The 14,968-nt window shown below is 41.5% G+C and overlaps 1 protein-coding gene across 13 annotated transcripts in view; it reads right to left on the bottom strand.

Annotated features, from left to right (window-relative positions):
• Positions 1–14,968, bottom strand: part of WDR27 (WD repeat domain 27) — a 237,330-nt gene that overhangs the window by 210,922 nt on the left and 11,440 nt on the right. For 10 of the 13 annotated variants that reach the window (XM_055114369.2, XM_063605555.1, XM_055114363.2 and 7 more), the window contains exon 2: positions 13,297–13,492. In XM_055114369.2, the coding sequence (XP_054970344.2) occupies positions 13,297–13,485 (189 nt within the window). In that variant the 5' untranslated portion in view covers positions 13,486–13,492. Of the gene's footprint in view, positions 1–13,296; positions 13,493–13,606; positions 13,789–14,968 lie in introns of all 13 variants that reach the window. The other 3 variants (XM_055114371.2, XM_055114367.2, XM_057302657.2) reach the window with 1 other exon arrangement.

Below are 14,968 nucleotides of genomic sequence, written 5' to 3' on the forward strand. Positions count from 1 at the left end.
TTGGGGTACAGCTTGGTTTTATGTACTTTAGGGAGGCATGAGACATCAATCAAATACACTTAAGAAATACATTGGTTTCGTTCAGAAAGGCGGGACAACTCAAAGCGGGGGCTTCCAGGCTATAGGTAAATTTAAACATTTTCTGGTTGACAATTGGTTGAGTTTATCTAAAGATCTGAGATCGATAGAAAGGAATGTTCAGGTTAAGATAAAGGATTGTGGATACCATGTTTTATTGTGCAGAGGAAGCTCTCAGATAGACTTCAGAGACCGCAGGCTGTAAAATTTTTCTTATCGGACTTAAAAGGGTACCTGGCTCTTACTCGATTATCTCCTGGATCTGGGAAGGAATGAAGGAAAACAAAGGGGAAAGGGGATTCTCTATAGAATATGGATTTTTCCACAAGAGACTTTGCAGGGCAATTTCAAGGTATGGCAAGGAAATATATTTTGGGGTTGAATATTTTTTCCTTATCTCATAATGTTATGCCAGAGTCAGACTGAAAAGTAAGTCATGATATACGGGGTCAAATAAAACCCATCTAATCAGAATTTATGGTTTGTAGGGCATGACTCCCTAGGCCCCTTAGGTAGGAATTTGGGCAAGATAAAAAATCAGAGTTTAGTCCTCACTTGTGCAGCCTGCAGAACCATGAGCCAATTAAATCTCTTTTCTTTATAAATTACCCAGTCTCAGGTATTTTGTTATACTCAGGACTAAACTCTGACCTTTTTCTTCTCCTGTCCAAATTCCTATCTAAGGGGCTTAAGGATTCACACGCTAAAAACCATAAAGTCTCATCAGAGGATTTTATTTAACCCTATATAACGTGGCTTACTTTCCAACCTAACTCTGGCATAACATCACATGACAGATAAAGAAGGGAATTAAAATATGTTAACTCCAATTATGTTTCTTTACCATATCTTGACATAGGCCTGCGAAGCTGTCTCTTGTGGGGAAAATCTACATTCTGCAGAAGATCCCCTTTCCTTTGTAGGCCTTTTTCCTGATCCAGAAGAGTAACCACTAAGACTCTGGCACTTTTTAAGTCAAATAAATATTTACAATCTATTCTCTCTGAAGCCTGCCACCTGGAGGCTTCTTATATATATTGGGGACCTTGATCTCCACGATCCGTTATCTTAACCCAGACATTCCTTCTATTGAGTCTAGGTCTTTAGACAATAACTTAACACTTTCAACCAATTGCAATTTAGAAAATTATCGAATCCACCTATGACCTGGAAGCCCCCACTTTGAACTGTCCCACCTTTCTGGACCTAAGCAATGTACATATTACATGTATTGATTGATGTCTTATGTCTCCCTAAATTGTATAAATCCAAGCTGTAGCCTGACCATCACGCACATGTTCTCAGGACCTCAAGACTGTGCCTTGGGCCTCTGGTCGCTCATATTTGACTCAGAATAAATCTCTTCAAATATTTTACAGACTTTGATGCTTTCACTGACATAGCAATTCATGAAAGGCCTAATACAGAAAATTGGTACCAAGAAGTGGGGCACTGCTATAAAGATACCTAAAAACGTGGAAGTGGCTTTGGACCTGAGTAACCAGCAGAAGTTGGAAGAGTTTGGAGGGCTCAGAGGAAGAGGAGATGCTGAGGGAAACTTTGGAACTTCTTAGATACTGGTTAAATGACTGTGACCAAAACACTGATAGTGGTAAAGACAGTGAAGTCTAGGCTGAGGACGTCTCAGATGGAAATGAACTTGCTGGGAACTGGAGCAAAGGTCACTCTTGTTATGCCACAGCAAAGAGCTTGGCTACATTCTGTTCATGCCCTAGGGCTCTGTGGAAGCTTAAACTTGAGAGTGATGGCCTAGTGTACCTGAAGGAAGAAATTTCTAATCAGCAAAGCATGTAAGATGTCTCCTGGATGCTTCTAACAACATACAATCATAAATGGGAGCAAAGAAATGTCATACAGTTGGAATTTATATTTAAAAGAAAAGCAGAGCATAAAAGTTCAGAAAATTTGCAGCCCAGCCATGTGGCAAAAAGTAACTGTTTTTGGTGAGAGGAATTCAAGCAGGCTGTGGAGCAACCATTTACTTAAGATATTTGTGTAACTAAAAAAAGAACCAAAGGCTGATAACCAAGGCAATGGGAAAGGCCTCCAAGACATTCCAGATATCTCCAAGGCAGTCCCTCCCATTACAGGCCCTGAAGTCTAGGAGGAAAGAATGGTTTTGACGGCCAGGGCCTGCTGCCCCACACAGCCTCAGGACACTGCTCCCATCTCCAGCTCTGGCCTCAGCTCAGAGGACCCCAGATACAGCTTGGGCTGCTGTTTCAGAGGGTGCAAGCCACAGGCCTTGGTGGTTTCCATGTGGTATTAAGCCTGCGGGTGCACAGAGTACAAGAGTAAAGGAGGCTTAGCAGCCTCCAGCTAGGTTTCAGAGGATTTGTGAGAATGCCTGGGTGCCAAGGCAGAAGCCTGCTGCAGGAGTGGAGCCTTCACAGAGAGCTTCTACTAGGGCAGTGCCAATGCCAAGGGGAAATGTGGAGTTGGAGCCCCCACACAGAGTCCCCACTGAGGCACTGCCTACTAGAGCTGTGAGAAGAGGGGCACCATCATCCAGACCCCAGGATGGCAGATATTCCAGCAGCTTACACCCTGCTCCTAGAAAAGCCGTAGGCACTCAACAACCAGTGAAAGCAGCCACAAGGGCTGAACCTTGCAAAGCCACAGGGACAGAGCTGCCCCAGGCCTTGGGAGTCCACCCCTTGTACCAGTGTGCTCTGGATGTGGGACACAGAGTCAACAGAGATAATTTTGGAGCTTCATGATTTAATGACTGTCCTGCTGGGTTTCAGACTTGCATGGGGCCTATAGCTCCTCTCTTTTGGCCAATTTCTCCCTTTGGAAATGGGAATGTTTATCCAATGCCTATAATCCCTTTGTATATTGGGAGTAAATAACTTGGTTTTTATTTTACAGGCTCATAGGTGGAAGGAACTTGCCTTGTTTCAGATGAAACTTTGGACTTAGGACTTGGGACTTTTGATTGAGTTGATGCTGGAACAAGTTAAGGCTGAGGATTAAGCTCTGATTTTTTTTTATCTTGCCCAAATTCCTTTCTAAGGGGTCTGGGGAGTCATGCCCTACCAACCATAAATTCTCAGCAGATGAGTTTTATTTGACCCTTTCTATCGTGGCTGACTTTCCAATCTGACTCTGGCATAACAAGGAAGAAAATCAAAATGTTTTACCTCAAAATATATTTCCTTGCCATACCTTGAAATTGTCCTGCAAAGTCTCTTGTGGTAAAAATCCACATTCTATAGAGAAACCCCTTTTCCCTTTGTTTTCCTTCCTTCCTTTCCAGATCCAGGAGATAATCAACTAAGAGCCAGGCACCCTTTTTAAGTCTAAAAAGAAACAATTTACAACCTGCTCTCTCTGAAGTCTGCTATCTGAGAGCTTACTCTGCACAGTAAAACATGGTCTCCACAATCCTTTAGCTTAACCTGAACATTCCTTTCTATCGATCTCAGATCTTTAGATAAACTCAACCAATTGTCAACCAGAAAATGTTTAAATTTACCTATAGCCTGGAAGCCCCCGCTTTGAGTGGTCTCGCCTTTCTGAATGAAATCAATGTATTTCTTAAGTGTATTTGATTGATGTCTCATGCCTCCCTGAAATATATAAAATGAAGCTGTGCCCTGACCACCTTGGGCACATGTTCTCAGGACCTCCTGAGGGCTATGTCACAGGCCATGGTCACTCATACTCGGCTCAAAATAAATCTCTTAAAATATTTTACAAAGTTTGACTCTTTTCGTCGACAAGACTTTGGGGGACTGTTGGAAAGACATGATTATATTTTGCAATGTGAGAAGGACATGAGATTTAGGGGACCAGGAGTAGAATGATATAGTTTGCATGTCCCCTGCAAATCTCATGTGGAGATGTAATCCCCAGTGTTGGAGGTGGGGTCTGGTGGGAGGTGTTTGGGTCATGCCGGCTGATCCCTCATGGCTTAATGCTGTCCTCACCACAGTGAGTGAGTTCTCATGAAATCTGGTCTTTTAAAAGTGTATGGCACCTCCTCCTGACCACTTGTTCCTGTTTTCACCCTGTGAAGTACCTGCTCCCTCTTCACCTTCTGCCATGACTGTAAGGTTCCTGCAGTCCTAATTAAAAGCAAAGCAGACATTGGTGTCATGCTTGTACAGTCTGCAGAACCATGAGCCAATTAAATCTCTTTTCTTTATAAATTATCCAGTCTCAGGTATTTCTTTATAGCAATGCAGAAATGGCCTAATACATGCAAGAATAAGAAATATGAAGAAAAATACACCAAAACATAGCATGATCAAATTGTTGAAAATTGGTAATATAGAAAGTTTTAAAGGCAGCCAGACAAAAATAACCCATTGTATACATGAGAACAAAGATAAAGATAATAACAGAATTCTCATTGAAATGATAGAAGAGCAACATATTAAAAACCTGAAGAAAAATCTGTCAAACTAGAATTCTCTACTCAATATAAATGCCTTTCAAAAACAAGGCAAAATAAAAACTTTTTTAAACACACAAAGGCTGAAATAATTTATCACCATATTTGCACTGAAACATATGTTAAATAAAATACTTCAGGCAGAAGGAAAATGCTACCAGACGGAAACATGCATGTACACAAAGGAATGAAGAGCACCAAAAATATAATTACGTGGGTAGATGTGTAAGATATTTTTCCTTCTTAAATTTAAGAGCCTTAAAAAGAAAAGGCCAGGCGCAGTGGCTCACGCCTGTAATCCAAGTACTTTGGGAGGCCGAGGCAGGTCTATCACGAGGTCAGGAGATCGAGACCATCCTGGCTAACACGGTAAAACCCCGTCTCTACTAAAAATACAAAAAATTAGCGGGGCTTGGTGATGGGCGCCTGTAGTCCCAGCTACTCGGGAGGCTGAGGCAGGAGAATGACGTGAACCCGGGAGGCGGAGCTTGCAGTGAGCCAAGATTGCGCCACTGCACTCCAGCCTGGGCGACAGAGCAAGACTCCATCTCAAAAGAAAAAAGAAGATATTTTTCTTATTGTTTAAATATCTTTAAAAGATCCCTGAATGTTTAACAAAAGTAATAATGGATTGTCAGGTTTGTAGCATATGCAAAAGTAAAATGCATGACAACAAAAACATAAAAGTTGTGAGAGAGGAAATGAAAGAGATACAATGCTAACATTAACGAAAATAGAAAGTAGCCAAAGAAGATTTCAGAGCAAGAATATTACCAGGGATCAAAAAACAGTATCACTTTATAATAAATGAAGTCAGTTCAACAGGACATAAAATATACTAAACACATATGTGCTTAATAACAGTTTCAAAATACATAAAGTAAAAACTAATGGAAGACAGATAAGTTCACAGAGTCACAGATTTCAATATGCCTCTTTCAATAACTGATTGAACAACTGGACATGAAATCCTCAAGAATATAGAAGACTTGAAGAACACTATTAGCCACCTCAACCTAACTGACATTTATAAAACAAAAGACACAAACACAATTATTCCTAATAGTGTTACTTGCAATAGTCAAAAACTAAAAATAACCTAAATTCCCACCAATAGGAGAATGCATAAAGTATAGTATATCCATACAATGAATATTACTCAATAATAAAGAAGAATGAACTACTGAATGCAGGAACATGGATCTCAATTATCCTGAGTGAAGAAAGCCAGACAAAATGAGTAAGTATCGGACATCACCAAGCTGGTGAAATAGTAGCTAACCCACTCATATCTCCCGACAATAACAAAAATTCTGCACCCATCCATGGTCCAAAGTCTCTCTCTACAAGAGCCTCAGAATTCAGGTGGAAGTTGTGAAACCCCAGCAGAGCCAAGATCTTAGAAGGTCATTTTGAGAGTTCAGACCCACACCTAGGTGGCTGATTCACTACGCGTGCTCTTAGCTTCAAGCCCAGAAATGGCCCAGTCCTCCAAGGGGCTTGGTTACCACCTCATTTGGCCTTGAGCCTGAAAACAAAACCAACGGCCAAAGGGTCTGGCAGGAATCACACACTCTACTAACTGATGGAAGGGCTCATCTGCCTGTTGACAATGGTCTAGGCAATGAACCTGAAAGCTGCCCTGTGGCTTCGCTCCAATTCCCTCATCTGAGGTCCCAGGTAAGAGCTGCTTACACAAAGACCCACAGGGAGACTTGCCCGTATCTTGCAACCTGGGATTCTCAGCCCTCCCTGGCAGGCTCGCCACACTTCCTCCCATGACAGATCCTGAGGGTACCCAATCTCAGCTCTGGGCTCTTCTGCTGCACTCAGGGAACTATCCCATCTGTGCTGAGACCTGCTAGGAGATGCATGCTCCTCTGTGCCAACTAGACCTCTCTAGTCTCCCACCCATAGCAGATCATAAGGGGGCCCAGTCCCAGCTCCAACTCCTCCTGTTGAAATCGGGGAACTATCTCATCTCTGCAGGGACTTCCTCAGAGACATGCAACCCTCTGAATCAATGTGACCAGGCTCTCCAACCTCTGTCCCACAGCAGATCCCAGACGGGCCCAATCTCAGCTCCAGCCCATCCTGCTGCAGTTGGGAAACTATCTTATTGGCGCAGGGTCTCCCTGGGAGACAAATGACTCTCTGAGCCAACAAAATCAGCTCTCCAACCTCCATCCCACAGCAGATCCTGAAGGGACCCAGTCTCAGTTCTGGCCCCTCTCACTGCTGTTAGAAAACTATCCACGGACTCCCAATCTCAACTCCCATTCCTTACCTGTGCAGAGACCTGCTGGGTGACACACCTGTCTGGGCCACTAGGACAGCATTCTGGACTCAGGTGCCTGGTCAGCATTCCCACAGAGCCCCAGTACCCACGCTGAGTCCTACCCAGGTCCATCTGGGCCAGAAAGCTGTGTCAACCTCAGAGTTCTTGCAAGACTCGCAGCAATCCTGTGCTTAAAGCATCCTCTAATGCTGAGATGGCTGCAGTGGTCATGGGCTCTGGGAACTCAACAGTCAGTCTATGTAGAATCCCTGGAAGGCCCTCTGAAGAAGGACAGGCACAAACAAAGCCAGACTTACGAAGACTTAAATAAATACCTAATCCCTCAGTGCACAGACGTAACCACATGTCCACAAGCATCAGCAATGCTCAGGAAAATATGACCCCATCAAACAGACAAAATAAGTTGCGACAGACTGACCATAAAATAATGAATATGAGTGGTCCCTCAGACAAATCATTCAAAATAGCTGTTTTAAGGAATCTCAAGAAAATTTAGAAAAACAGAGAATCAACTCAGAAATCACCAAAGAAACTTAACAGAGATTAATTTTAAAAAAATAAAAAATTTTGGAGCTAAAAAATACAAATAATTAAATGAAAAATGCAATAGATAGCATCAACCACAGAATTCAGCAAACAGAAGAAAGAATCAGTGAGCTCAAAGACAGACTATTTGCAAATACACAGTCAGAGGAGAAAAAAGAAAATGAAAAGGAATGAAGAAGCTTATGGGAGCTATGAGACAACAAAAGAGCAAATATTCAGGTTATTAGAGTTAAAGAAGGAACTGAGGAAGACGAAGTGGTAGAAGGTTATTCAAAGAAATAACAGAAAACTTTCCAAACCTGGAGATATAAATATCTACGTACTGGAAGGTCAAAAGTTACCAATAAGATTCAACCCAAATAAAAATACCCAAAGATATATTATAATCAAACTTTCAAAGGTCAAAGACAAAGAGAGGATCTTGAAAGCAGTGAGATAAAATAAGTAAATAACATACAAAGGAGACCCAATATGCCTGGCAGCAGACTGTTCAGCAAAAACCGTACAGGCAAGAAGTGAGGGGAGGCGGTGATATATTCAGGGAAAGAAAAAAAATGCCAATCAAGCATACTGTACCTGGAGAAACTGACAACTAGACTAAGTGATATCAGCAAGACGGCTGACTAGAGACACCTGGCACTTGAGCCCCTCCAAAAGAAAAAAAAAAACAAGGCAATAAATAAAAAGCTAAGATTTGACTAGAGTGTGGAAGGAAGAGCACTGCAACACAGCAGGGGAAGTGATGATGCACCTGTGGTGACTGGAAGTCCAGGAGAGCAGCATAGAGGTACCTGGCCTCTGTAGCCCCAACTCCCCTGCCTGGGTCAAATCTGCCCAGCGTCAGATGGGACTTCCCCCTGCAAGGAAAAGGTAAGCAAAAGATCCCCAACCACCCACATCACCACCACAAACACCTGAAGTCTTTACAACAGGAGAATCCCACAGTCCCTGCAAGCCCTGAGCCTAGTTTGGGAGCTGCTGGAAATTCATGCTGTTGCATTACCCCAGATTAGGAGCACGAAGTGTGCACTCCTCAATCCCCACCCACTCTATGAGCCAAAGCTGCTGTAGCACAGCACCATCTTGAGACCAGAGCTGCCTCTCCAACATGCCCTGCTCTGGGGGCCAGAAGTCACTGCCATTCTCCAGCCCTGGGGCTCCATCTTTACTATACCAAGCCCACATGAGTGGCTGAATGTCACAACCCCAGTTGCATGGAGCCTGGGACCAGGATCAGCTGTGAGTCTGGCCCTGCACAACAGAGAAACCAACCCTCGCCACTGCACTTCCAGCCAGAGAAACAACCCAGCACTCCTGCCGAGGACAAACCTGCCCTTGATTTAGCCAAACCATTGCACACCCTCCCCAAAGCAGGAGAGGCTCCTGAGACTCCTAACAGATGATTCACCCCTGGGCCAGCAGAGTTGCTAAACACCTGTGCTCAGGACCTGGGAAACACCCCTATGGCACCCCTGCCCCAAGAAGAAATACTTCTGGGCTGCCCAATGTCCCCGAGTCTCCAATAAAGGCCTGAGAAACAGTCTCACAGGCTGACTATGGCAAGCATGCTCCCAGGCCCAACAAACAGCTATGTGCCTATGTCTCAGACTCAAGAAAAAGACCCATGGGTTGCCTTTGGAGGCACATCACCAAGCGGGCTGAGCAGCCCTGTTCCCATGTCCTGGGCCTATAATAGCCCTGTGCCCACACCCAGGAGACATATCCCCAGGTCAGCCAAGCAGCCATAAGCTGTGTGACTATGTCCTGGGACTGAGAAGCAGTCCTGTGGGTTTCCCCCAGCAGATATGCTCTCAGACAAACCCAGCAGCTGTGTGCCCACTTACAAAGCCTGAGAAACAGCTCTATGGGCCACCCCTAATGGGCATGCCCGCAGCCAGCTGAGCAGCCTTGTGCCTACGTCCAATGCTGGAGAAACAGCCCCAGGAGCTGCCCCAGCAGATATGTCCCCATGCTGGCCAAGCAACCATGTGCCCATGCTCCTGGCCACAATAACATCCCTGTGGCCCCAACCCCAGCAAGCCAGACCCCAAGTTGGCTGACCCTATGTGTACATGTGTACCCCCAACCTGAGAAATACCAGGTGAACCCATCCTTGGCAAAGCTACACAACCATCACCACAAATTCTCTTAGTCAAGGCCATTGAGAAACTCATAAATGCCACTAGTGTGGATTACAACAGAAGAAACCACACAGATACTACACTACTACATCCACCTAGAATCAAGACCAAAAGACCCCACTAAACTGACACCCCAGGACCCATTCATACAAATAAATCCCTATGAAACGTGCTCCATATAATTGGAAGGTGCAACTTTCCCATCAGATGCTCTTAAATCAATGTCAGGACATATCAACCATGAAAATCAAAGAAAAAAAAAAAAGCCAAAAACAAACAACAACAACAAAAAGTCACCTCCAAAGGAAAACAACAATTTTCCAGTAACAGACACCAATCATAAGAAAATATATGAAATGTCAGAAAAAGAATTCAAAATAATAATTTTAAGGAAACTCACTGAGATTCAAGAGAATACAGACAGACAATTCAACAAAATCAGGAAAACAACTCATGATATGAATGAGAAATTCAACAAAGAAATAGATATTATTTTAAAAAGAACCAAAGAGAAATCCTAGAGTTAAAGAATTCAATGAATAAAATTTAAAAACATAATTGAGAGCTTTAACAACTAGATTAAGCAACGAGGCTTGATCAAGCTGAAGAAAGAATTTCTGAACTTGAAGACAGGACTTTTGAAATAATACCAGCAGACAAAAAAAGAATAAAAAAGAATAAAGCCTATGTGATTTATGAGACTAAGCAAATAAATATTCATAATATGGGCATTCTAGCAGAAGAAGATAAGGGAGAAGGTGAGGAAGACATATTTAATAAATCATAGCAGAGAACGTCTCAAGTCTTGGGAAAGAGATGGAAATCCAGGTCCAGGAAGCTCGAATAACCAAATAGTTTCAAACCAAATAGGTTCTTTTAGAGGTACATTATAGTCAAATTGTCAAAATTGAAAGACAAAGAAAAAATTAAAGCAGCAAAAGCATCAAGTCACATATAAGGGAATCTCTATTTGACTAACAGCATATTTTTCAGCAGAAACCTTACAGTTCAGGAGAGAACTGGTTGCTATATTCAACGTACTGAAAGAAAATAAACTTCCAGCCAAGAATATTATACCCAGCAAAGCTATTTTTAAGAAATGAAGGACAGATTAAATCTTCAGAGACAAAACTCAAGGAATTCATCACCACTAGACTGGTCTTACAAGAAATGCTCAAGGGAGTCTTTTATCCGGAAGGAGAAGGATGATATCCACCATCATGAAAACATGGAAAACTACAAAAGTCCCTGGTAGACCCAATACACAAAGGAGAAAGACAAAGGAATCAAACCTATAGAAAACCACCCAACTGAAAAAATAAACAGTAAGAGAAGAAGTAACGAACAAAAGATATACAACTAGAAAACAATCAATAAAATGACAGGAATGAGTACTTACCTATCAATAACCCTGAATGTAAATAAATAACATTCCCTATTAAAAGATATAGACTGGCTGAATAAAAAGAAAAATATGACCCAACTATATGTGGACTACAAGAAACTCATCTCACCAATAAAGACACACATAGTCTTAAAGTGAAGGGATGGAAAAATATATTCATGCAAATGGAAACCAAAAGCAAGCAGGAGTAGCTATACTTACATCAGATAAAACAGACATCAAGTTAAAAGCTGTACAGAGAGACAAGCAATTACATTATATAATAATGCACTCCCATATTTATTGCAGCACTATCACAACAGCCAAAATATGGAATCAACCTAAGCATCCATCCACAGATAAATGGATAAAGAAATTTGGTACATATACACAATGGAATACTATTCTGCCATAAAAAAGACTGAAATCCTGTCATTTGCAGCAACATGGATGGAACTGGAGGTCATTATGTTAAATGAAATAAGCCAGGCACAGAAAGACAAATATCACATGTTCTTACTCATATGTGGAAACTTAAAAAGTGGATCTTGTGGAAGTGGGGAGTAGAATGGTGGTTACTAGAGGCTGGGAAGGGAATTGGGGAGAGTGAAAAGAAGTGAGAGAAGGGATAAAAAATACAGTTAGATAGTAAGAATAAGTTCTGGTATTCAAGAGTACAGTAGGAAAATTACAGTTAATAGTAACTTATTATATAATTCAAAATAGCCAGAAGAAAAAAACTATAATGTTACCAACACAATAAAAAGATAAATGTTTGAGGTGATGGCCATCCCAATTATCCTGATTTGATCATAACACATTGTATACTTGTATCAAAATATTACATATACCCCCAAAATATGTACAACTATTACATGTCAATAAAAATTAAATTGCCATATGATTCTATTTACATAAAACTCTAGAAAATGCAAACTAAAGGGACAGAAAGCCTATATTTATAATATAAAGAACTCCTTCAAATCAATAGAAAAAAGACAGATAATCCAATAGAAAAAAATGGCAAGAGATTTGAAAACATATATCACAAAAAACAATATCTAAATGGCCAATAAATGTGCAAAAATGTGCTAAACCTCTTTAATAATCACAGAATTACTAATTATAATTTAGGTACCACTATGCCCTTTTCGAAAGGCTAAAATAAAAATAAACAAGTGTAGGTGAAGATATGGTTCAACTGAAAGTCACACACCATTAGAAGAAATACAGATTGGTACAACCAATTTGGAAATCTGCTTAGCATTATCTACTGAATATAGACATCCCTCACTATCATGAGGGATTGATTCCAGGAACCCCACATAAACCAAAATCTGTGTACACCCACATCCCACAGTTGGCTGTGTGGACTCCACATATATGAAAAGGTACCCCTCCAAATATGCAGTTTTCATATCCTGAAAATTCTATAGTTTTGACCCACATTGCGTTGAAAAAAATTCATGTATAAGTGAACTAGCTCAGTTCAAACCCATGCTGTTCAAGAGTCAACTGCTTATGTATCCTTTACAACTCAGCAATTATGTGTGTGTGCACCAAAAGACATAGCAAAGAATCTAGCAGCCAAAAAACTGAAATACAACAAATGTCTACCAACAGAAGCATGGATAAAGTGTGGTCTATTTACATAAGTAGAATGTAATTCTATTTATCATTCTATAATAAAAAAGGATAAAGTGTCTATTTACATAAGTAGAATGTAATTCTACTTATTACTCTATAATAAAAATGTATTTTTATTTTAGCCTTTCAAAAACGGCACAGTGGTACCTAATAAATCCTAATACTGTGTAGCAATGAAAATGAACAACATGGATGAACCTCATAAACATGCTGATTAATCAAAGAAACCAGCACAAAAAAGTACGTAATGTATAATCACATTTATATAAAGTTCATCACAAGCAAAATTAACCTGTGGTATTAGAAGTCAAGATAGTGTTGCCTTTTGGGGAGGAGAGAAGTGGGCATTGACGGAGAAAAGGCATGATCTAGGGGTGGTTACCTGAGCATATTCATTTAGTTATAGTCATTACAACATGCACTTACTATGTGGAACTTTTTTTTTCTAAGTAGTTTATACTTCACCGAAAAAGTGAGAAACGTCAATCTAAACATTCGAATGTAGGAGACTTGATTATGTTAAGATGAACCTTTTCAATCAGTTTCTTACTGAAGAAACTTATTAAATTAATTCCAGATCACTTGTGTTCTAAATATAAAAATATTATAAAATACATAAAAGTAAATTAAAAAATAAAAAAAATATAATGTTTTTATCAATATTTTTCTCCTATAGTTGGTAGCTGAATCCACAGAGGGTAATGCTGTCCGAACAGCATCAAAGACATGGAGAGACAAGGGCAAGGCCTTCATGACACTGGACATGTAACTCGTTCAATACCTGACGAGAAGGATCCTTAGTGTTCCATATACAAAGTTCAGTTCCATCCAAAGGGAAAGCACAGTCCTGCATGCTGCAAGCAAGCTGAACATGAGACACAGACTCCTTGGATTCAACCAGGTATTTTTCTATAACTATATCACTTAGACAGCCACCATTACTTGAGAAAATGTCTTGGGGATTTTCCATCTTCAATCTGAAAACAAAAAGTACATATAAGATGACTATAGGTATCATATTTAATACAGAAAAAAAGTCTATTACCTATTGATAGTTACTAGTTTGACCACACACATATACCACATCATACCTATTTATTCACCTCTCCTCATCCCAAGAAAAAAGAAGAGAAATTGCTGAAAACTCTGGAGCTTCCACATTCTCAACTGCTCCATTCTTCTCACGGGCTTTCCAGTTAAGCAAACCTTGACTCAAATACCACTATTCCCACTTCACAGAGCCTGCTTAGGCTTCCTCGATCAGCTTCCACAACTGTCAAATGAGAACAGTTACTGAGAGGCAAAGACTAAACAATGATCCATGTGGCATGGGTGCAGCGCTGTGGCACTTAGCGTTCTAAACTTTGGTTACTGAAATGACTAAGACACAAAGTTATTTTCTGAATTGACCACAGCAAATCAGTTGTTAGGAAACTGCAATTGGAACCCGCATCTCCCATAACTAACCTGGGCTTGATTCAACAATTTCACAACACTGTATGTAATTACAGTTAAGCTACCACAGGTTCTATAATCAGTGATTCACTGGCTATGTTTCGTAAAGCATAAACTAATGAAACACTGACAAAGATAAAATGTTTCAGATCTTCATCCAACTTTACACTTAACTTCACAGCATAATCACTTCAGAAACATGTGGGAATGGCACTGGGGTCATCCTTGATTCTGTTGTACCCCACACCCCACTGCAGGCCGGCAATAGATGCACCTGAAGGCACAGACAACAGACCTGCTTAGAAAGTGATGGGCAAGCACCCAAATATCCAGTGGGGTCATGCACGCTGTAGGTATTCAAAGGCCCACCCATGAGGCCCTCACACTCGTCACGTGGATTCAGAGGATCCACCCATGCGGCCCTCATGCTGGTCATGTGGATTCAGAGGATCCACCCATGCGGCCCTCATGCTGGTCATGTGGATTCACAGGATCCACCTGTGAGGCCCTCATGCTGGTCATATGGATTCAGACGATCCACCCATGAGGCCCTCATGCTGGTCATGTGGATTCAAAGGATCCACCCATGAGGCCCTCATGCTGGTCATATGGATTCAAAGGATACACCCATGCAGCCATCACACTGGTCACGTGGATTCGAAAAATCCACCCGTGTGCTCCTCGTGCTGGCCCTGAGAGATTCTGCTAACCCAGCCTCTGCCTTTCTCTTCCTCTTCTCCAGCTCCTCCCTCCACTGCTACTCTATTTACTCTTTCTTCCAGCTCTTACAACACAGCAGGGCTTTTACTGCCTCAGCACGCACACTTTATCTTCATGTTCCATTCCTCCTCATCTCTGCACTTTGGGAGCTCTTCCCATTCTCCAGGTCTCAGCAGAGGCCCCTGAGAGCTGGCTCCCATCCCTGCCCCCCTACCCCATCCACCTCCTTCCCAGCACTTCACACAATCTAAACTATTTTGCCCTTAGGAGGCAGCGGG

Source organism: Pan paniscus, chromosome 5 (genome assembly GCF_029289425.2).
Source record: "Pan paniscus chromosome 5, NHGRI_mPanPan1-v2.0_pri, whole genome shotgun sequence".
Classification (NCBI taxonomy): Eukaryota; Metazoa; Chordata; class Mammalia; order Primates; family Hominidae; genus Pan; species Pan paniscus.